Source organism: Rhinatrema bivittatum, chromosome 6, assembly GCF_901001135.1.
Source record: "Rhinatrema bivittatum chromosome 6, aRhiBiv1.1, whole genome shotgun sequence".
Classification (NCBI taxonomy): domain Eukaryota; kingdom Metazoa; phylum Chordata; class Amphibia; order Gymnophiona; family Rhinatrematidae; genus Rhinatrema; species Rhinatrema bivittatum.
The window spans coordinates 208,430,180-208,454,858 of record NC_042620.1 but is presented as its reverse complement, the minus strand read 5'-3'; the positions used below and the strand labels follow the sequence as shown (position 1 = coordinate 208,454,858).

The 24,679-nt window shown below is 42.7% G+C and overlaps 1 protein-coding gene across 1 annotated transcript in view; it reads right to left on the bottom strand.

Annotated features, from left to right (window-relative positions):
* The window catches only part of TRPM8 (transient receptor potential cation channel subfamily M member 8), a 249,858-nt gene extending 227,092 nt beyond the window's left edge, over positions 1 to 22,766 (bottom strand). The window contains exon 1 of the mRNA XM_029607928.1: positions 22,677 to 22,766. Within this exon, the coding sequence (XP_029463788.1) occupies positions 22,677 to 22,766 (90 nt within the window). The remainder of the gene's footprint in view (positions 1 to 22,676) is intronic.
* Between the last annotated feature and the right edge of the window lie 1,913 nt (positions 22,767 to 24,679).

Below are 24,679 nucleotides of genomic sequence, written 5' to 3'. Positions count from 1 at the left end.
CAAGGGTCCACCCAAACCTCACTAACTATAACACAAAGCACAGTGAGTCAGGGAAAGCAACAGCAGCAGCAGTGGGATGAGCACCTCATGGCACAGACAGGGAGTGAAGCAGCAGCAGCAGTTATACTGCCTTTGTCTTTTTACAAGTAATGTTATTGTGCATACTCCTCCTACTGTTCTAACACACACACTCTAATGTGGAGACTCTCTCTCACATACACACACACACACACACAAACATGCAAAGGTTGAAGTGCACTCAGGCACATACTCTCTTATTCAAAAGTATGCCGCTCTGCTGCAATGCCAGTGCCTACCCTAATGAGTGCTTGCCTGCTCATGGTAGTGGTATTGGGTTTTTTTTTCCAGAGATGATGACCCAGTTTATAGAAAAACAGCAAGCCACAACAATGGCATGAAAACCATAAGGCACCTACAAAGCAATAAAGTGCCCAACAATAGTGGCATGAACACCACAAGGTGCCTAAAGTCAAACAAAGCAGCAGAAACACTGGCATAAACACACCAAGGTACAGTGAGATGAGTGAAGTAACAGCAACAGTAGGAACAGCAGCAGAGAGAAAAACATCTCATGGAAAATTGAGAGGAGTAAAGTAGCAGGAATAGCAGTGACAAGAATAAGCACTACAAGGCAACCATAGGGAACATAAGAAATTGTCATTCTGGGTCATACCAAGGGTCCATCAAGCCCAGCATCCTCTTTCCAACAGCAGCCAAACCAGGCTACAAGTACCTGGCAAGTTCCCAAATAATAAGAAGATCCCATGCTACTGAAGCCAGTAATAGCAGTGGCTATTCTCTAAGACAACTTGATTAATAGCCGTTAATGGACTTCTCTTCCATGAACTTATCCAAACCTTTTTTAAACCCAGCTACACTAACTGCACTAACCACATCCACTGACAACAAATTCCAGAGCTTAATTGTGCGTTGAGTGGAAAAGAATTTTCTACGATTAGTTTTAAATGTGCAACTTGCTAACTTCATGAAGTGCCCCCTAGTCCTTCTATTATCCAAAAGAGTAAATAACCGATTTACATTTACCCATTCTAGGCCTCTCATGATTTTAAAGACCTCTATCATATCCCCTCTCAGCTGTCTCTTCTCCAAGCTGAAGAGCCCTAACCTGTTTAGCCTTTCCTCATAGAGGAGAAAAGGGCACCAACAATAGTGACATGAGTACCACAAGACACCTAAAAGGAAACAAAGCTGCAGTAGCAGTGAGAAAGGAAAAGGAATAGTGAGAGGCATAAAACAGGAGGCATGGACTCCCTGAAGTTTAGAGTGTGGGGTATGGCAAACTAACAGTGGCATCAAAACCCCCATGAGGTACAGTGCAGAGTATGGCAAATAACAAGTGGCATCAAAATTACCAAGATGTAGAGTTTGGGGTATGGAAAACAGCATAATGTGCATCAAAACACACAATAGCTGGTGTACCGGCTATGGCAAGCAGCACAGTAACATCAAAACCCCCAAGGCAGAGCACTGAAGCAGGCAAACAGAGCAGAAGCATTAAAATCAAAAGGCAATATGAGGAGAAGGGCAAAGGAACATTAAAAAATAAGATTTGCTATACTGGGTCAGACCAAAGGTCCATCAACCCCAGAGCTTAATTATGCATTGAGGAAAAAATATTTTCTTCTATTTGTCTTAAATGTATTACTTAGTAACTTCGCTGTGTGCCCCTAGTCTTTGAAAGAGTAAACAATTGATTTGTGTTTACGCATTCCACTCCACTCGTTGTTTTATAGACTTCGATCATATGTCCCCACATCTTTAGCCTTTCCTCTTAGGTGAATTGTTCCATCCCCTTTATCATTATGGTTGCCCTTCTATGTACCTTTTCTAATTCTATTTTTGAGATGCAGTGACCAGAGTTGAACACAATACTCAAAGGGGTAGATTTTTTTAAAAAGCGCGTTCGCGTACTTTTGTTTGCGCACCAGGCGCAAACAAAAGTACGCTGGATTTTATAAAATACGCGCGTAGCTTCTAAAATCCTGGATTGGCGCGTGCAAGGCTGCCGATTTTGGGCAGCCGGCGCGCGCAGAGCCGCGCAGCCTGTCTCCGTTCCCTCCGAGGCCGCTCCGAAATCGGAGCGGCCTCGGAGGGAACTCTCTTTCGCCCTCCCCTCACCTTCCCCTCCCTTCCTCTACCTAACCCACCCCCCCGGCCCTATCTAAACCCCCCCCCTTACCTTTGTCCGTAGATTTACGCCTGCGAGAAGCAGACATAAATCTACGCGCACCAGCAGAGTGCTGGCGCGCCGTGCTCCGACCCAGGGGCTGGTCCGAAGGCCTGGACCATGCCCCCGGGCCGGCGCCACATCCCAGGTCCCGCCCCTGAAACGCCGCGTCATCGTGTCCCGCCCCCCCGACACGCCCCCTTCCGAAAACCCTGGGACCTACGCGCGTCCCAGGGTTCTGCGCGCGCCGGCGGCCTATGGAAAATAGGCGGGCCGGCGCGCAAGGCCCTGCTCATGTAAATCCGCCTGGATTTACGCGAGCAGGGCTTTGAAAATCCGCCCGAAAGTGCAGTTGCACCATGGAGCGATACAGAGGCATTATGATATTCTCTGTTTTATTCTCCATTCCTATCCTAATAATTCCCAGCATTCTATTTGCCTTCTGGCTGCTGCCACACACTGATCAATGGATTTTAACATATTATCCTTGCTGATACTTAGATCCTTTTTCTATGTGGATCAGTGCATGGTGTAACTATAATTTGGATTGTACTTCCCTGCTAGTAATTTGTAACCTATCATTAAAATCATCCATTGTACCTGAAAACGGGAGGCTGGTCAATGTAACCCTGATTTTTGAAAAGCACTCCAGGGGTAATCCAGAAAACTATAGATTGGTGAGTCTGACTCCAGTGCTGGAAAAAATCATGGAAACTATTCTAACAAAGAAAATCACAGAACATATAAATAGACATGGTATAAAGAAATACAGCCAGCATAGATTTACCCAAGAAAGTCTTGCCTCACAAATCTGCCACATTTGTTTGAAAGGGTTAATAAACATATGGATAAAGGTGAGCCATTAGAAATAGTATATTTAGATTTTCAGAAGGCATTTGACAAAGTTCCATATGACAGACTCCTAAGAAAATTAAAATGTCATGGTATAAGAGGCAATGTCCTTTTGTGGATTGAAATTTGATTAATAGGAAACAGATAGTAGGATTAAATGGTCAGTTTTCTCAATAGAAAAATGCGAACAGTGGAGGGTCTCAGGGATCTTTACTGGGACTGGTGTTTTTTTAACATACATGATCTGGAAAAGGAAATGATGAGTGAGGTGATCAAATTTGCAGAGGGCACACAATTATTCAGAGTTGTTAAATCACAAGTGAATTGTGATAAATTGCAGAAGACCTTGCGAGACTGGAAAACTGGGCACTCAAATGGCAGATAGAATTTAATGTGGACAAGTGCAAAGTGATGCATATAGGGAAAAGTAACCTATACTGTAGTTACACAATGTTAGGTTCCGTATTAGGAGTTACCATCCAGAAAAAATATCTAGGCATCATTGTGGGCAATATACTGAAATAATCAGCTGAGTGTGCAGCAGTGGTCAAAAAAATCAAGCAGAATGTTAGGAATTATTAAGAAAGAAATTGGTGAATAAAATGGGGAATGTCATAACAATCCATGGTGAGACCGCACCTTCGTATTGGTGCAATTGTTGTTGCACATCTCAAAAAAGTTAAAGTTGCACTGGAAAAGGTACGGAGATTGGCAATCTAATGATAAAGGGAATAGAATGTCTGAAAAGGTTAGGGCTGTTCAGCTTGGTTATGAGACAGCTGAGGTGGATATGAAAAGGTATATAAAATCATGAAAGGAATAGAATGGGTAAATGTGAATTGGTTATTTACTCTTTCAGATAAAACAAAGACTAGGGAGCACTGTATGAAGTTAGCAAGTAACACATTTAAAACAAATGGGAAAAAATTCATTTTTACTCAATGCACAGTGCGCGCATGTTATAAAATTGGCACATCCATGTGTGCAAGCTGGGAATCACGCCCACATCTTTTAAAATCTACCCCTTAGGGAATAGCCACTGCTTATTACCGGCATTAATAGCATGGGATTTATTTACGGTTTGGGTACTTGACAGGTACTTATAACCTGGATTTGCCAATATTGGAAACAAGATGCTGGCTTAATGGATCTTCAGGCTGACCTAGTCTGACAATTTCTTGTTTTTATTTTCTTATGCATCACTTTGCGTTTGCAACATTAAATGTCATCTGCCATTTGGATGCCCTGTCTCCCAGTCTCACAAAGTCTTCTTGAAATTTCTCACAATCCTCTTGTGACTTAACAACTTAGAATAATTTTGTATCATCAGCAAATTTGACCGCTTTACTCATTATTCCCATTTCTAGGTCATTTTAAATATGTTAAAAAGCAGAGCTTCCCCTACAGATTCCTGGGGCACTCCACTATTCACCTTTCTAGAATGAGAAAATTGACCATTTGACTCTACTCTCTGTTTTCTATTTTTTAACCAGTTCTCAATCCACAACAGTGGCACAGTCTGGTAGGCTGGACTCAGGGAGCACCCCCACAGAAGCAGCTCAGGGCTGCAGGGCAGGGCTAGAGCTGGTCTTCTGTCTAACCAGGCCCCTCCCCTGTGAGTTGAGCCCTTGGATTCTGGGGGCCAGTAGGACTTTCCTCCTGGTGAATATCATAGCTGAATACAGGTACTGGCTGTGAGATAGATACAGGTAATGGCTGGAGGCTAGATCCAGGCAGGGCTGAGAGTAAAGTTGGTACTGAGGACACATAGGGGCTGAATATAGGCAGGGCTTGAACCAAGGACAAGGGCAAGGCCTGGGAAACAGACAAGGAGCTGAAGTGGGTTGGGCAGGATAAGGACCAGACAAACACAGAACTGAACAAGGACTAAACCAGATAAGGACATGACTGGACAAGGCTAGACTAGACAGGCAACAGGAAACAGGAAACAAGAGAGCCCAACAGGGCACAAAACTGGGCAAAGTAACTCTAGGAGGCCTGGAGAACACAAGGCAGGATAAGTAGGCCCAGAAGGCCACTGAGCAATGCAGGAAAGCCTAGAAGGCCATAGAACAAGGTAAGGAAACCTGGAAAAGCTATGGAGCAAGACAGGGATCCAAGGTTGGTTACAGAGCACAGCAGGAGGCCAAGATAGGCCACAGAGCGAGGTAGGAAGCCAAGGTAGTCTATAGAGCAAGGCAGGAGGTCCAGGTAGGCCATTAGGCAAAGAGGAGACCCGAGTAGGCCACTAGGCAAGGAAGAAAGCCTTGGTAAGCCACAAGGCAAGGCAGAAGGCCTGGGTAGGCCATACAGCAAGACAGAAGGTCTGGTTAGGCCACTAGGCAAGATAGGAGACCTGGATAGGCCTCAAGGCAAGGAATAGCAAGTCAAGGTGATTCTATGAAGAAGCACTGAGAGACTGGATGGACTGGGTTAGGTAGGACTGGGGCTGAGACATCAGGTGATCAATGAGGAGGTAACTTGCGCTGCTGGAAGTGGGTCTTGCTGAGGACCCCTGGTGGAGGGGAGGCCGCATAGCAGGAGGAACCATGACAAATAGAACATTGCCTCCTATCCTATGAGCTTATAATTTTCTTAAGATTCTTTCATGAGGTACTTTGTCAAACGTGTTCTGAAAATTCAGATTTACTATATCAAATGGCTCACATTTATCCATATGTTTATTCATGCTTTCAAAATAATGTAGCAGATTGGTGAGGCAAGACTTCCCTTGGCCAAATCCATGTTGGCTTTGTCCCTTTAAACCAGTGTTTCCCAATCAGTGTACCATGATATTCTCCTGTCCCTTCAGACCTGATCAGGTATACTACGGAAAAGATGCAGGCTCCCCAGTCTGTAGCTTCCTATATCACCTCTGGAACCCTTTTTAAAAACTGGTGTTTCATTGACCACTCTCCAGTCTTCAAGTATCAAAGCTGATTTTAATGATAGTTTAGAGATTACTAATAGTAGCTCTGTAATTTCATTTTTTAGTTTTTTCAGTACTCTGGGATAAATACCATCTGGTCCAGTGGCTTAGCTTCTCTAAGTTTGCCAATTTGCCCTATTATTTCTTCCAGGTTCACTAAGATTTGTTTCAGTTCCCCGAATCATCATCTTTAAACATTACTTCTGGCATGGGTATCTGCTTTATATTTTCCTCAGTAAAAACCAAAGCAAAAGATATATTTAATCTCTCTGCTATGGCCCTTTCCTCCCTTAGTGCCCCTTTTACCCCTCATTCATCTAATGATCCAACTGACTTCTTTGCAGGTGTTATGCCCGTCGGTTGCAGACGGCTGCGACCTCTCATGCTCACCTCTTTTTTCCCCGCACTGTCAATCCTAGGACGCCAACCACTGCCAACTTCCCCAGCGTTCCTGGGACAGTGTGGGCGCTGCCGACTGCCATCTTGTTTCCAGAATCACCTAGGCGCGCGCGCTCAAGGGCATCCTTTGTACACGCCATGGCGGGAACCTCGTGAGCGTCCCCTCCTGATGACGTCACTCCGCTGCTGTACTTAAGCTGACTGGCCCTCTGCTACTACGAGTTAGCAAGGACTTCTCTTGTTGCTAAATCCGTTCCATTCGTGGATCTCCAGTTCCAGTGTCTCCTCTTGGTATTCAGACGCTCTGGGTACCTGCTCCTCGGGGGCCCTTCTGCGTTCCTGGCTATCCGCTCCTCGGAGGTCCTTCCTGCCTGGGTCTCCTGCCTGGAACTCCCTCTTGTGAGTACCTTCTACAATCCCAGCCTTACTGAAGCTACTACGGTGTACCCCGTGCCTCGGGCCACTAGTGCTCCTCTTCTACAACTACTATTCCTGCATATTCTGAGCTGCAGGGTATTGCCACTTCTTCAAGATCTACATCCGGGTTCCTGCATCTCAGACCTTACCAACAGCTTCATCAACAAGTACAGTCCTCCTCAGTGTACCCCGGACTGCGAGCCACTACCGGATCTGCACTTCTGAGGTAATCTCCACCCACCTGTAGGAATGTCCTGGTGTACCCCGTGCTGCAGGCCACTACTGGACCTTCATTCCAGCGGTGCCACCCTGGGCATACTTATAGCCACAATGAATATGCAAGAGAGAGATTTGCACATAATGGAAGCAAAGCATGAAAATCTATCTCCTGCAATTCATTGTGGCTATCCTGAAAACCTGGCCTGTTTGTGGCTCTGGGGGACTTGAGTTGGACATCCCTGCTCTGTCAATACAAGGTTCACTTTATATATTTCAAGGCAATTTATTATCCAAGAATGTGGGATGCTTTCATATAATCAATCCATAAACTGAGGTCTATGCATATGGTTGGTCATAATGACTTTATTCATCATCAACTGCTCTATGGTTCCATATGCTCCTCTTTTGTTACCTTTCTGTTCTATTGTCAAGAATCTATTAGAATCGATGTGGTGATATAATCTATCTGTATCGATTGCAGGGAACAGCTTATTGATTGTAGGTAAGCAGGTTATTGGTCAGTAGTTTTTCTGGACATTATTTGGCTCTCCCTAAGGCAGGAGGCATGTTCCTCCTGTTATTTGCCATTGTGGAGTTAATTCTAGCTTTCCGATCAATTGTTTTTTGCAGTTAGCTAGATCTTGATGGAGAGATTTCAAATATTTGAGCCAAAAGGGGTGGGTATTCCATCAGAGCTAGGGCACGTCTAATTTGGGGCTCTTTTAACCTGGCTTCCAACTAAATAATTGTAACTTCAGGCCATTCCATAGTTTTGATGTTTACCTGATCTTCTATATGTTATACATGAATGAATCTCTCTCATAAATATTCATGTAATGAATATGCATGCGAGAGATTAGCACATAATGGAAGCAGAGCATGCAAATCTATCTATCTATCTAAATCTATCTATCTAAATCTATCTAAATCTATCTAAATAAAATAAAATAAATATCTCATGCAATTCATTGTGGCTATCCCGAAAACCTGGCCTGTTTGTGGCTCTCAAGGACCAGAGCTGGCCACCCTGTGATAGAGTATATCAAGTTCCACATGAAAATATGGCAGACTAAACTCCACCTGAATTATGGGGATGGACAATATATCATCTTCAATATTAAGATCCAGTGAGGAATATTTCAGGGAGATTCCCTGTCACCACTTTTGTTTTGTCTGCCCGCTGAGTGCTTTCATTAACTCCATGGGTTATGGAATCAGCCGTAATCCTAGAGTGACCAATCCTGTACAGTCCTTATGCTGCCCATTTAGCAGAACAACTTTGTGTGGTGAAGAATTTCCCTGATGACATCAGGTTAACTTTTGGCTTGGACAAATGTGCTAAGGCAACTTTCCTTAAGGGAAAATTATGCAAAACCGAAAACATCTCCCTGACTGAAGATTGCAATATAAAGGAACTGGAGCAGAAAGGTATATATAAATATCTAGGAGTAGAGGAAGGTGGAAAAATTCAGCATAAATTATGGAGATAAAATATCAGTAAAGAATACTAGAGGAGAGTGAAGCTGATGCTCAAAAGTACCTGACCAGCACGAAATAAGATACAAGCTATTAACCGGCTTGCAATTCCTGCATTATCATACAGTTTTGGAATAATAGATTGGCCTCATAAATATCTTGAAGAAATGGATGTAAAAACAAGAGAGATCCTCCACACCCATCAGGTAATTTATAAGAAACAGTGCATGCTGAGATTGCACATCCCTAGAGCTGAAGGCAGTATGGGTCTTATTGAAATTGATTATGCCTATACAGCTCCATAATACTTAATGGCATCAATGGCCCCAAATGCTAAAATAGTGCAGAAGTACGAAAGCGAGCAAGCATCCTCAGTCTCAGTCCTTAAGCTAGGACAATGGTTCGAGCGAATAGAGGGAATGATTGAAAATCCACCCGCATATGAAGGTAAAGAAGCAACAGGATTAGCAAGACAAGAGAAGAAACTCTTTAAGGGATCACACCAGCTAGCAAGGAATGATAATTGGTAGAAGCATAAGTGCAGTAGGAAGTACAGAGAGCGACTTCAGCTACCACCTGTGGATCAAGATTTTATACAGTAGTGGCTGAGGAGAGGTGAATTCAAGCTTATGGATGAGAGATTGGTAATTGCTGCATAGGATAGTGGACTACAGATGAGATGGTTCACAGCCAGCATAAAAAAAGACTGGTAAAACGGACAAATGCAGATTCTGTGGAAGAAAATTGGAAACGATTCCATATCTTGTTGCTGGATGTGATGTGCTGTGCTGATATCAGAAAGCCTGTATACAGAGAGGCACAACAAAGTAGCCTTGCTTATTCACTGGAAGCTGTGTAAATATTATAACACTGATGGACCACACCAATACTGATAGCACAATTCTAATAGAATAGAGGAGAGCAAATAAGTTGTGACCACCTGGGACATACCTATCCCCATTGACAGGAAGATTAATGCATGAAAGCCAGATATTCTAACGAGGAGAAGAACACAAAAACAGCATTGCTGATTGAAGTGTCAGTACCCAGTGACTATTCTGAGGATAGCAAGGAAAAAGCAAAAATTACTCCTGGGGGAATTCTGCACAAAAAAAATATTACATTTTGCACACAAAATTTAAAATTCTGCATACTTTATATTGGGTCAAAATAATACAAAATGCATGCAGTCTTTAATTTAAAATGTAATACAGAAAAAAGTTATTACTTAAAGATGCAGAGTTTTAATTATCTTGAGCAGAATTTCCCTAAAGTTCACTGTAAGAGAGTCTCTTCCACCCTCTCTCCTTACTCCCCTGGCCAGTGTCCTTTCACTTTGCTTTCTTAGGCCCCCAACTCCTCCACCTGTCACTATCTCTCTCCTCCCCTCTAGGCTCAATCCCTTCCACTCTATCTCCACTCCAAGAATTTGACCCCTCTCTCAAAACTAACTCTCACACAGGCTCCCTCTGTTCCTCTCTCTCTCTCTCACACACACACACACTCACACTCAGTCTCCCTTTCTCTAGTGCACATACAGGCTCCCTTATCTCTATCTTGCACACATACATCTCCTCATACAGGCTCCCTACTCTTTCTCTCTCTCATGCAAAGCCACCCTTATACAGACTCCCTCTCTCTCTCACACACACACCCCCTCATACAGGTTCCCTCTCTCTCTCTCTCACATATACACCCTCACACAGGCTACTTATGTCTCTCTCCCTCACACACCCTTGCACACTGGCTCCCTCTCTGGCTCACTCTCACACAAACACACAGAGGCTCCCTCTCTCACACACTCACACACACACACACACACACACACACACATCCCTTCACACAGGATCTCTTTCTTACACATACACACACCCTCACACAGGCTCCCTCTCTCGCAAACAAGCACCCTCACATACACACAATCCCTTTTAAACACATACCAGCTCCCAATCTCTCACACATATACACGCTCCTTTACAATCTTCTCACATAGGTTCCCTCTCTCTAGCACCCACACCCACACACCCTCAACACGTACTCTCTCTCACCCCAAGGCTCCACCCACACACACACACACACACACACACTCTCTCTCTCACCGAGACCTGCTCCATCTTCACTGCAAATGGGTCAGCCTCTGCTCGTGGCACGCTGGGGCCCACCAAATTCTGCCAAGATTCTGCGCAATTGCGCAGGAGGGGAATTCTGCGCTCTGCAGTAGTGCAGAATTCCAACAGGACTAAAAGATGTAATCAGAGAACAAGAAAATGTGGCAGAAAGATACAGAAATAGTCCCAATTATATTGAGTGGCACTGGTTTGATTAAGAAGAATTTTCAAGCACACCTTGATATGTTCCCTCTTAGGATTACATTCTATGAACTCCAGAAGGAAGCTCTCTTTGATACAATGCATGCACTAAGAATACATTAGCAGCAATTTAGAGATCTTGAGATCATTCCTAACATGCTAGGGCTTACAAATGAAGTCCATTTATGTCAAGATATCTGGAAAACATACCCATTTGGAGAAATTGTCCCCATGACAGTGCAAGCACAGTCACTTTAAAAGAAAGCACACGCATAATGCTGTGTGCTTTCACAGTGTGCACTGGAAACATTTTCATTTTGTTTCCTTTTTCCCTTATTTTCTTTTGTTTTATTTATTCAAAAAGAAATGAAGAAAACAAAAAAAAAAAACAGAAAAACAAAAGAAAATGGGAAATTATCCCCTCCTTGCACCCACCAAACCCATAAAAAAATGAAGACTGTTTCTTGGGCCCTGGATCTGTCCAACCTCCCACCGCCACTCCAATCCATGCTTACCCCATCAATGGGTCTTTCATGGGCAAGAACAATTCCCAGTAACTGCTGCCCTGCATCTCAGGGATTTCAAAATGGCCACAGGTCCACCCGAGGCCGCACAATTGTCCTGTTTGGCAGAAAAAAAAAAAAGCCTATTATGCCATTCAACATAACGGTGCCAGCCTTGGGTTGACCGACGGTCATTTTGAAAACCAAGAGCAGTAGAGTAGGAGCAGCTGGAGATCGCTCCTGCTCATGAAAGACCCACAGATGGGGTAAGAAGGGGACGGAGGATTTAGAGGGCTTGGGAGAGGTCCAAGGGAACTTTTCATTTTTTCATGAATGGTGGATGTTTTTAAGATGGCTTAAAAAAGATAAAATAAAATAAACAACTAATGAAATTTCATTCATATTTCTTACTTTCATTTTTTAAAATAGAATAAAAGAGGAAACATTCTCATTTCCTATTTTAATTTCAAATGACAGCACCTCTTTAGTGTACTTCTTGACTAAGTGACACAATGAGACACAGTACACAAAGGCTGAGAAAACTAGTGTTACAATACAGTCAGTCAGATAATACTGCAGACACTTTAGAAGAAAGCACACAAGCAGCACTGCCTGCTTCTTCTTTTCTAAATGATACAGTGATACACACAGTACACAAAGGCTGAGACAATTAATGTTACATGAGTCAGTCAGTCACCCAGTAGAGTGTATACACAGAGAGATTACTGAAGACACAGTGGGCCGGATTTTAAAAGGGTTACGCGCATAACCATTAAAAAAAACCCCTGCGTGCGCCGAGCCTATTTTGCATAGGCTCGGCGGCAGGTGCAAGCCCCGGGACGCGCGTAAGTCCTGGGGCTTTGCTAGGGGGGCGTGTCGGGGGGGCGTGTCGGGAGCGGCGCAACGTTCGGGGCGTGGTACCGGCCTGGGGGCATTCCGGGGGGCGTGACCGAGGCCTCCGGACCAGCCCCCGGGTCGGGTGATGGCGCGGCAGCAGGGCATCAGCACGCGCGAGTTACGCCTGCTCCAAGCAGGCGTAACTTGTGCAATAAAGGTAGGGGGGGTTTAGATAGGGCCGGGGGGTTGGGTTAGGTAGGGGAAGGGAGGGGAAGGTGCGGGGGGTGGAGGGAACGGGCAGCGCGCGCAGGGCTTGGCGCGCGCAAGTTGCACAAATGTGCACCCCCTTGCACGCGCTGACCCCAGATTTTATAAGTTAAGCGCGCAGCCACGCGCTTAACTTATAAAATCCGGCGTACTTCTGTTCGTGCCTGGTGCGCACGCAGTTTTAAAAATGTACCCCAGAGACTTTAGAAGAAAGCACACTCTGCGTCAGGCCGATGCAATACCATGCACTCAGGCTGGCGCACAGGGTAACCCACGGTTGGACCCGCAGCCATAACCCCTGGTGCAATAAGGGGATCAGCCCATCCAAAACACGTGTCTAAACCAGCGCATAGCTAATTTCGCTTAACACATGTAGACGCAGTGTTGATGAGGTTATTAGCCAGTACCCCGATGTGAAAAAAAATAAAAACGTGCCCGACGTGCATATTTTAACCCTCAAAATTTAATGCCAGCCCCGGAGCTGGCGTTAAGTCTTGAGGCACCCCAAAACCCTCCGACTTAATATTGTTGCAATTCTAAGTAGGAGGAACCACAGAAAGCAGCAACATGAAAAAAAAAAAAGTCTTGACGGCGCTCAGGTTAGGAAAACGAATGCTTGATTTGCGAATGTCCATTTCCTTACCCGTGGCTGTGCTCCCAATGCCATGGACACGCTAGGGACACACAATCTATTCCTAGCGCTTCTCTTTTAGCTCGGCAGCTCATTTGCCTATTCAAATGCTGGTGTCACACCTTAGCACAACAAAATCTTCCAGTGCTGAACACTTTCGGGTATTTTTATTTATTTTTATTTATTTTTAATTTTTATAGACCGAAGTTCTTGTAGGAACTACAAATCAATCCGGTTTACATACAACTATTAAATGCCCAAGAAGAGTAGGGGGCTTTACATAGAACAATTGAACAATAAAACAGGTAACAATAGAACAATAACAATAATGATGGAACAAATAGAATAGATAACCAATTAAACATAGTAATAGAGTAATAAATATTATATAGAAAATAAATATAAAAGGGATAGAGTAAATGAGGTGTGAATACAGTATAAATACAAAAGATGGTAGGTTTTAAAAGGGCCACATGTGCAAAAATACACACTATTTATAATATATGAGAGAGAGAGAGAGAGAGAGACTCTTTATAAGAGTCTCTCTAATACTCTATGGGGTAGATTTTCAAAGGGGTAAGCGCGTAAGATACACACGTACCCCCCGAAAACCTACCCCAAACCCCCCCCCCCTGCGTACGCCGAGCCTATTTTGCATAGGCTCGACGGCGCGCGCAAGCCCCGGGACGTGCATAAGTCCCAGGGCTTTGCAAAGGGGGCGTGTTGGGGGCATGTTGGGTGGGCGGCATGAATTTTGGGGCGGGGCAGGAGGCATGTCAGGGGCGTGACGCTGGCCCGGGGGCGTGGTCGAGGCCTCCGGACCAGCCCCCAGGTCGGGTGATGGCGCGCCAGCAGCCCGCTGGCGCGCACAGATTTACACCTGCTTTCAGCAAAAAAGGTAGGGGGGGTTTAGATAGGGCCGGAGGGGGGGTGGGTTAGGTAGGGGAAGGGAGGGGAAGGTGAGGGGAGGTGGAAGGAAAGTTCCCTCCGAGGCCGCTCCGATTTCGGAGCGGCCTCGGAGGGAACAGGCAGCGCGCGCCGGGCTCGATGCACCCAGGTTGCACAAATGTGCACCCCCTTGCGCGCGCCAACCCCGGATTTTATAAGATATGCGCGGCTACGCGCGTATCTTATAAAATCCAGCGTACTTTTGTTCGCGCCTGGTGCATGAGCAAAAGTACGCGCGCATGTAAATTTATAAAACCTACCCCTATATATGGACCATTATAAAGGAGCACTTTGAATCAGGATGAGTTTTCAGAAGGTGGGTTGGGTTTAGGGGAGGCGTTGTTACAGACACATTCAGGGGTATCCATTGTAAAATTGACATCATTAAAGAATTTTAGTCCTTATAAGTGATGAGAATTCTAACAAGAGGAGTTGATTTGTACACTGCAGTATCTACTAGCTGCATTGTACAAATCAACTCCTTTTTATCATGTGTAACCAAACTTTCTCCCAATATGCCCATTAACGGAGAAGCTACCTTCTCTGCTTTTGGACGTTTCCCAATATAATGGCTCTCAATGCTAGCTGTTGCATTTGATACTGTAACTGTTTAACCATTAATTTGTTAAGGTGCTTTGAGACCACCTCTGGCAAAACACGAACTATCAAATGTTTGTTAAGTAAATAAATAAATATACTTGTTCCATTCACACCCTTGATGCCATTCACAGGCATTTAGCCAAATATGTATTCATATCCTCTAGCTCTCAAACCAAAATATATTTAATCCTGTTCCAAAGTGGCTTAAAAAATGCTTACAGCTCCCACTACTTCTAATAGGAGTAATTTTTGATAAGTTAACAATTGTTTATAGTTGAAAAAAATAGAAAAATGACCTACCTCTATCATATAACAACCCAATAAAACTTTTCAATCTTTCCTTCTTTAGAAATTCTGGCTAAATGTTCCCATTCAGCAGCTGCTTTTATGTAACTGCTACTTTTCCTGGCCGTAATCATGGTTCTTTCCTTTTAAAAATGACTTTGGCCTGTCTTATTATTAACCCATGTAGCATTCTGTCACCTCTTTTCCTAACGTTTGTCTTTTCTTCTTTTCACTTACAGCATTATCTTCTTTCTCATTCTTTTACATCTTATGCATTCAAATGTACACTCCACATACCTTATGCATGCATGAAAACGTTTGCACACATGCACACCTCTTCCTTATTTTAATTTATGACATATTTTGCCTTTCAAGATTAGACTCCCATCAACGTGTATTACAGTCAGGTTCTACAAATCTACAATATGGTACAAAATTGTTAAATTGCAAATATTTCATAAAATCAGTTACAAAGCAACTTATACAAAATATAATGTAACCATTCCCTCCTTCTATAATGATATCAAGCAAAAAAAGCAAAATGATGCTCTATCATAAAAATGGAGATGGCCATTTTCATATGAATTTAAGTGGGAAAAGCAGTGCTTTACATGCATAACTAGTGCCTTTGAAAATTGTCCTACCTCTGAAATATGCAGACATCAATTAAGCATGTAAATGTACATGCATATCTGGAGAAGCAGTCTAGAGGCAGAATCAGGATTTGCTTGCATACATTTAACTTTCAAAAAGTATGCACATAAATTTCTCCAAAAAACGTGCCTGCAGAAATAGCAAGTGCAAGTGTGCATATTTTCTCCAAATTAATTTTCAAAGGGAACATGTTCTCTTTGAAAACTGACATAAAATCAACATGTAAAATATAATTGTAGATTTTACATCTCCTCATACACAGGCCGATACAGTACAGTGCACTCCGGTGGAGCGCACTGTTAACCCGCATTTGGACGCGCGTTTTTGACGCGCTAGCTTTACCCCTTAAACAGTAAGGGGTAATAGCGCGTCGAAAACGCGTGTCCAACCCCCCGAAAATAATAGCGCCCGCAACATGCAAATGCATGTTGATGGCCCTATTAGTTATTCCCGCGCGATACAGAAAGTAAAATGTTCAGCCAAGCCGCACATTTTACTTTCAGAAATTAACGCCTGCCCAAAGGCTGGCGTTAATTTCTGCCGGCGCCAGGGAAGTACACAGAAAAACAGTAAAAACTGCTTTTCTGTGCACCCTCTGACTTAATATCATGGCGATATTAAGTCGGAGGCCCCAAAAGTAAAAAAAAAAAAAAGTTAAAAGTAAAAAAAAAAAAAAAAGTAAAAATCGGCTCGTGGCCCGCGAGTCGTAAGACAGATGCTCAATTATGCCGGCATCCGTTTTCCAAACCTATGCCTGTCAGCGAGTTTCAGGACTGATGCCGGCAAAATTGAGCGTCGGCTGACAGCCGCCATTCCTGTTAAAAAGGAGGCACTAGGGATGCGCTAGTGTCCCTAGTGCCTCCTTTTACCGCGGGCCCTAATTTGCATAGGCCACCCTCCTGAATCGTGCGCCCAGGAGAGTGGCCTGTGTGCGTGCCGGGAGAGCAGGCGCTCGCCAGCTCTCCCGCACGTTTTTCTGAATCGGCCTGACAGTCAGAAAGTTGTTCCCTTATTTGCATCATATATATTGACGAAGGAATACAATAAGAACCCTAATAAAAATAACAATAGTCATTAAGGATAAGTAAATCCCTTCCATTCTGAATAAGTCAGATCACCTACAGTATTATATGTTATCTGTCACATAACATTCACAAGAATGTAAGGCTTTCATAAGACACAAATAACAGTTCCCTTTAGGAAGCCTTATTCACACATAGTCATCAATATTCAAAATCTTTTTCTATGAGCAAAAATGCATTTAATTGTGAAAGTAGGAGCTTTGAATATTTCCCAACCTATCTGTGAATAAAAGTATGCATAATTATACCCTTGGTGGATTGTAGGAAAATATCAGCCTTGGAGAATTTTTCAAAACCAGTCCATGGGCTACCTGTCTGACTCCCTCAAACACTTTCTTTGCAGCACATGCTTCAATAGTATCCAAAATCAGACCAAGCCTACCCTTGAGAGATTTATCCTGTGAACTGGAGCCTAGCAGAAATAAGCCTAAATATCACCATAAATTTCACATTTTTCCTAAATGAGTAGATCATATCTTAGACCAGGATGAACAATCAGAGCAGCAGTCCTCCTTCCATCCATTCAATAGGTTGCTTTTCTCCCACCACCCTCAACCCATGTTTGAATGAATCTCATAAATCTATAGATTCCTGGCTTGGTATTAAAGGCTTTTGCCAAACAATCAATTTGCCAAGCAATGAGGCAACCGCACTGCCAGCCATTGGCTCACACACAATCACAAAATCTGCTGTGGTACTGCTGTTCATATGCCCACTCTGTGAATGCTCCCTGCATTTATAATAACAGATTTAACATATAAAAGGACATTCAATGTACAGTCTTCTGAGGTAAAAATATCAAGGTCAATATTCAGTGCTACTTAGCTAGATAAGTAGTGGCGACTGAATATCTGGCCCTGCTGAACAGCCATCACTTAGCCAGATGATTAGTTATTCAGATAAACAGATAACTAAGTGGCAGGCAGGACAAGGCATTCTGGGAAGAAGCCAACTTAGCTGGATAAGTTATCTGACTAACTTGGATATTCAGAGTTAGCCGGAAACTTATCAGGCAAATTATGATCTGCCTATAGGGCTGTCCTAAAGTTAGCCAGATAAACTTATCTAGCTAACTTTAAGATAGCTTAATACATGGGCTAACAGCTGGAATGGGTTTGAGGAGAGAGTATGTAGTGGGGAAAGAGTGTGTGTGTGTGGAAAGAGAGGACCTGGCAAGAAATTTGGGGGAGGAGAGAAGGGCTGAGGGAAAGGAGAGAGAAAGAGATCGGCTTGGAGAGAATGTATGGGATCAAATTGCTTTAGTTACATGAGTAGCCCTGAGTATGGAAGAGAAGCTAGATTGGCCACATCATTGGCAGAGGTCTCCCTTGCTCAAGGTGCCAACCACTTTGTCCACTGACAGCTCTGGCTCTCACATTGAAGTTTTTTTGCCAAAGTGGTCCCTGCTTGAAAATTAGTGAAGATTACTGTAATATGAGGGTCTATTGTAACACTTGGCTCTCAGAAAGCCATGAGTAAACTGAATTACTAGTCCTCCCATTCCAAAACAGCACTAACTGCCAACACTCAAACAGCAACAACCCTACCTATGAAAAAGCAACACTACAAATATTACACCTGGCTCTAAAACATCAATATACTGCCTATTAGGAAAATAAAACAAGCCAAGCTGCTATAAACACCTTCACAGAAAATATGTACTATCAGAATACCTGACGTCAGTCATACATGTAGAACACAGACAGATCCTCACCAAATACAGAATAAAGACATCATAAAGTATAAATAGAAACGTACAGACAAAATCTGAACTGGAAACTGCAAGAAGCCAGACTCTGTAATCAGTGCAACAGAAATATTATCATTCTTCATAAAACATCAAATAAAATCACAACATATAAAACATCAATCATACTGTAATAGTAAAACTATACTAATAAAAATTATAAATATTTCAAAACAGCTGATAAGAAAACCAAAAAATAAAAACTCATAAATATTTTTAAAAATTTCCCAAACACCAATAACATATTTAAAAACAGTAGACATATCAAGAAAACAAATAAGGAATTTAAAAATCCCCTCTCTTCATACCCTAGGAACTTTAGATTCCAGTCACCCTGAGATTATAGTGGATTAGTCAGGGGTAGATGTAGACTTTATCCTCTTTCTCTTACATACTCACATATTCTCTAACACACACATGTTCATTCTCACTCACATAATCATTGACTCTCTCACAGACACACTCACTCAAAGCCAGATTAAGGGCCTGGCATGCCAGGCATACACCCGGAGTGCCTACCTGTAAGGAAACTCAAACTTCATCATTTCCTACAGTCTGAGCGGGTCACCTCTCCTTACACCCCCCCCCCCCCCGCCACTCTTCGTGTGCACGCAAGCTAAATGCATGAGTTCCCACAAGAAGACGATGGCTCACTGATCAACACATGCTGACTCACATGCATATACACATGTGCTCACTAACTGATATATACACACTCTCTCTCACTGATTCACACTCACAAATTCACGCACCTGCATGGTCATGCTGAGATTCACACAAGCTCACTTACACAATACACTCATGCTTACTTATTCACATAAACCTTCCTCACATCCTCAGGATACCATTCCCACCAATCTCCTCATCTCATGCGCTAAAACCATCTCCAAACCCATTGCACAAATCATCAATCGCTCCCTATCTCAAGGGCTAGTTCCTAACCCTCTCAAAATGGCAATCATAAAACCACTCCTAAAAAAACCTAATCTTTCACCAGATATCCCGGCCAACTTTCGCCCAATAGCTAATCTACCATTCATCGCTAAAATCTTAGAACGAGTAGCAAATAAACAACTAACAGAATACCTAAACAATAACAACATTCTCTCTCCAGCCCAGTTTGGTTTCCGCCAATCCCGAAGCACAGAAACCCTCCTAATCTCTTTAACGGATTCCATCTTACTGAATCTTGAAAAAAGATATCCTTGTCTGCTCATCCTCCTAGACCTATCAGCAGCGTTTGATACGGTCAATCATAACACATTAATAGATCGTCTATCAGACATTGGAATTAGAGATATAGCTCTCAACTGGTTCAAATCGTTCCTTAAGAACAGACAATATAAGGTCAAGATCAACAAGGAGGAATCGCAACCAGTCACCTGCAACTTGGGAGTCCCACAAGGATCTTCACTCTCACCAACCTTATTCAATATTTACCTCCTCCCACTATGCCAACTCCTTCTCAACCTAAATCTCATCCACTACTTATACGCAGACGATGTCCAGATACTGATCCCAATTACTGAATCTCTCCAAAAAACGCTGGACTTCTGGAATACATGCCAACAAGCCATCAACAACTTACTCTCAAGCCTAAATCTTATCCTTAATCAAAACAAAACAGAATACCTACTCATTTCTCAAGATGGAACCTACACACTTCCCTGTACCAACCTATCCACTCAACTAACATTGTCCCCACAAGTCAGAAATCTTGGAGTTATACTTGATAACCAAATGGATTACAGAGCTCTCATCAATAATATCGTAAAGGATGGATTCTTCAAATTACAAGTCTTAAAAAGACTTAGACCACTCCTCCATTTTCAAGATTTCCGATTGGTTCTACAAGCAATCATTCTCACGAAAATAGATTACTGCAACTCTCTTCTACTGGGCCTCCCCGCAAATGCCATAAAACCATTACAGATGTTGCAAAACGCTTCGGCAAGGATACTAACCAAGACCAACAAAAGAGACCACATCTCACCCATCTTAAAAAGCCTTCACTGGCTGCCCGTCAAATTCAGAATACTTTACAAAGTGCTCTCATCAATACACAAAGCACTACATAACTTGGCCCCACTCGAGCTCAAAATCCCTCTACAACTCCACACCTCTACCAGACCAGTGAGACAAGCCTACAGAAACAACCTCCAGGTTCCACCGATGAAATCAGCGTTAAGTAAAAGAGCATTCTCCTCAGCGGGTCCCAAAATCTGGAACACTCTCCTGCCAGAACTCAAATCAGTACAATGCCCCATGATTTTCAAAAAAAGACTTAAGACTTGGCTCTTCAACCAAGCTTTTCCATAACATCAGCCTGCTGAATTATCACTGCCAAGGACCCCTTTTATTTTATTTTATTTTTATTTTTTTTTAAACAACCTACAAGAGAACTATACAGATCAGCTCTAGAACTTCGTTGAACTCCCCAAAGAATACCCCAAAGAATTCTTCAAACCAACTTCAACTCCTTGGCAGTCCAAAATTCAATACCCAGCCCTTTGTCTATGATTTACTACCTCTGCCTACATTAGGCTCTGTATCATGTACTTTTATGTACTTTTATGTTATTAACCCCATATATTTATTTCCAAGTTACTTCTACCTGTTCCTTGTAAGACATTTACTTGTCACTGTTATTGTTCAGAATGTAAACCGAATTGATCAGTAATTCTGTTATTGGAAAGTCGGTATAGAAAAGTTCTAAATAAATAAATAAATACACTCATGCTTACTTATTCACATAAATACTTTCACGCATACACATCCTGACACACGCACACTCACACTCTCTTACACTGACTTATATACTCACACACACAGGTTCTCACACACACATGCTCAGACTCTCACACACTCTCATGCACACAGGCAAGCTCATGCTGACTTTCATACATGCTCACTGACATACAATCATACTCACTGGCTCATATAAATGCTTATGCTCACTGAGACATACTAACACTCATTCATGCCCCCACAAACAAAAGGAGAGTGCTCATGAATATAAATAAAAATTTTAATTTCTTTCATTAATGTTTCCATTCAAGTCTATGGCCCATGTAAAAGTGTTCCAGTGAGACTGGTAACTCTAGCAGCCAAGCAATTCCTATATGAGGTAGTAGTCTCAATGGAGCAGCAGCGGGAGAAGTAGGCAAGTAAACAGGATAGAGAATCAATCAAGGTGAAACCTTTTTTAAAACTAAGCTATAGCTAGCACCTGGATCAAGTTACACAAAGGTCCAGATTTTCAAAAGGTTACGCTTGCCGGGCCTATTTTCAAAAGGCCCGGCGACACGCATAAAGCCCCGGGACGCGTGTAAATCCCGGGGCTTGCAAAAAGGGGCAGAGAGGGGTCGGGGAGGTCCGGGGGCAGAGCGGGGGCAGAGGCTCCCATCACAGCGCCATTTGCCACTGTGCCGGGGATCACGTGCCGGCAGTTGGCCGGCACACATAACTTACTTCAGCCCCAGAGCTGAAGTAAGTTTTGAAACAAAAGAAAAAAAAAAAGGTAGGGGGGAAAGGGCAGGGGAGGTAGGGGAAGGGAAGGTGAGGTGGGGGGGTAGGGAATGGGGGATGGGCGTGCTGCTCAGCGCGGGCTTGGCTCACGCAAGGTGCACTATTTGCACCCCCTTGCGCACGCTGACCCCTGATTTTATAACATGCGCGCGCATGTTATAAAATTGGGTGTACATGTGCGTGCGCTGGGGAGCGCATGCACATGTAGCCCGCGTGTATGTCTGAAAATCTACCCCTAATGCCCTCCCACTGAGAGATCTGAGCATGTGCAAAGAAATTATTTTTTCTGGTCAATTTTACACAAAAAGGCTGTCTTTTTATAAGCTTTCTTGGAAGGGTGGGCAATTTTCAGACAGCCTTTATATCCAGCTAAGTGACTTTTGAAAATTGTTGTCTAAAATTAAACTGATGTGCAAAAAGGTTTTTTTTTATCTATGGACAAAATGCTTAGTAAATCTGTCCCTAAAGAGAGTAATAGGCTAGTAAACGTACATGTGTATGTTATGTAAGCATGTAGGTTTAAGCAGACTAGGCAGAGATCTTCCCAAAGGCAGAGTTGGGGAATGATTTGGATTTATGGGCATATTTTTGGATTTTCAGAAGTATGCATGTAAATAAAAAAAAAATAATTTTCTGCTCAAATTTTAGTAGTTATAAGTGTGTACAGGTAGGTTTGGAGGGATAGTTTTCAAAATGTACCTATGAACACATTTCCTGGCTAAGTTATGTGCAATGTTACAACATTACCCCATAAGTGCATTGTATGCAAACCAGGCTTACTCACATTTTCATCAATCGAGAAGTCTGTGCTACGAGAGATGCTGGAGTAAAGACTCCGGGAACTCTCCAAGGTACCACTTCTTCTGCTCTTCATCCTGCTCAGCTTGCAATAACTGTCTAGTAACCTGTCTGGACATATTTTTTGAGAAGAGACAAGAGGTTACAACAATCGTCTTTGTTTTCAATTAATTAATTAATTTGTTTGCCTTTTATGTCACAACTTAAAAAAAAGAACTGCCTAAACTGACATACAATGTGCAATATAACATGAATACCATAAAATCAAAAAAGTAATATATAAATGTGTGGGTATATATATATATGAGGCAGACATTCAAAACATAGCCCCCTATCTAACAGGGTCATTCATCAAGCTGTGTTATAGCTCTAACGATGGTTATTTATTTATTTAACATTTTTTATAGACCGACATTCGTTGGGAACATCACATCGGTTTACATGGAACAAAAATGCAGCGTAAAGAGCTTTACAAAAAACTGAGTTCAAACCAGGATAAGAGCAGAAGCTATATAAAACAGTAACCATATAATACAGTAATATAGGAATGGCAATAGGAACAAACATGGAAAAAACATGGAACAAAAATGCAGTGAAAAGGGTTTCACAATAAATTGAGTTCAAATCTGAATAAGAGCAAAAACTATATAAAGCAGTATCCATATAGTACAGAAGTATAGGTATTGCAATAGAAACAGGAATTGCACTATTAATACAAAAATAATGATTTGGGTATTAAAATGAATAATATAGTATAGAGTAAAATTTCTTGGGTGAAGAGTTGTAAAATGAGAAAAAGAAAAACTAAGAATTAAGGTATAGAAGAGGCTAGAATAGAATGGATGAGGAATTTCTAGGGCGAGAAGGAGAAAAGCTGAAGGGATGGTGGAGAAGAGGGGGATTTCAAAGGGGGAGAGTAAGTGTGAGGGTGTTAGGCGTATCAAATAAATGCCTGCTTGAAAAGCCAAGTTTTAAGTTTTTGTTTAAATTTATTTGAACAGGGTTCTTGGCGTAAGTCAGTTGGCATGGTGTTCCATAATGCAGGTCCTGCAATGGATAGAGCAAGTTCTTTCGTGGTGGTGAGATGGGCAAGTTTGGGTGATGGTGTGTGTAGTGTTGCTAGGTATTGAGATCTGGTGGGTCTAGTGAGGGTGCGAAGCTGTAGGGAGTCATTAAACCAGTGCATATTTGGGTTGTGTAGGGATTTGTGTATGAGGGAGAGTGTCTTATAAAGGATCCGGAATGAGATTGGGAGCCAGTGTTGTTTGAGAATTGGAGTATTATGCTCATTTTTGCGAGTGCTAGTCAGAATGCGTGTGGCAGCATTTTGTAGCATTTGGAGGGGGGAGATAGTATTTTTGGGAAGGCCTAGGAGGATGGCATTGCAGGAGTCGATTTTCAAAAAAATGATAGACTGGAGTACTGTATGGAAATCGTTGAGGTGCAGAAGGGGTTTTAGTTTTTTTAGGGTGTGGAGTTTGAAATAGCATTCTTTTAGTGTGGAGTTGATACATTTTTTTAGATTAAGTTGATTGTCAAGAGTGATGTCTAAGTCCCGTACATGTTGTGAATATGAGATTGTGAACGGGAGAGTGTTGGAGGGGGAGGGATTGATGGTGTTGTGTTGGGGTGAAATTATCATGAGTTCTGTTTTAGTTGTGTTGAGAGCTAGGTTAAGGTTAGTGAGGAGATTCTTGATTGCTGAGAGGGCAGTTTCCTATGTATTAAGGGCTTTGGGTAAGGAGTCGGTGATGGGTATGAGGATTTGTATGTCATCCGCATTTATGAAATGCGAAAGACCATGCTCTGAGAGAAGGTGGCAGAGTGGCAGTAGGTATATATTGAAAAGAGTGGAAGATAAAGAGGAGCCTTGCGAAACACCTCGTGTTATGTCGATTGCCTTGGATTCACTATTTCCTATTCTAACTTTGAATTGTCTATTGTTTAGGTAGGATTTGAACCAGTGAAGTGGGATTCCTGAGATGCCAA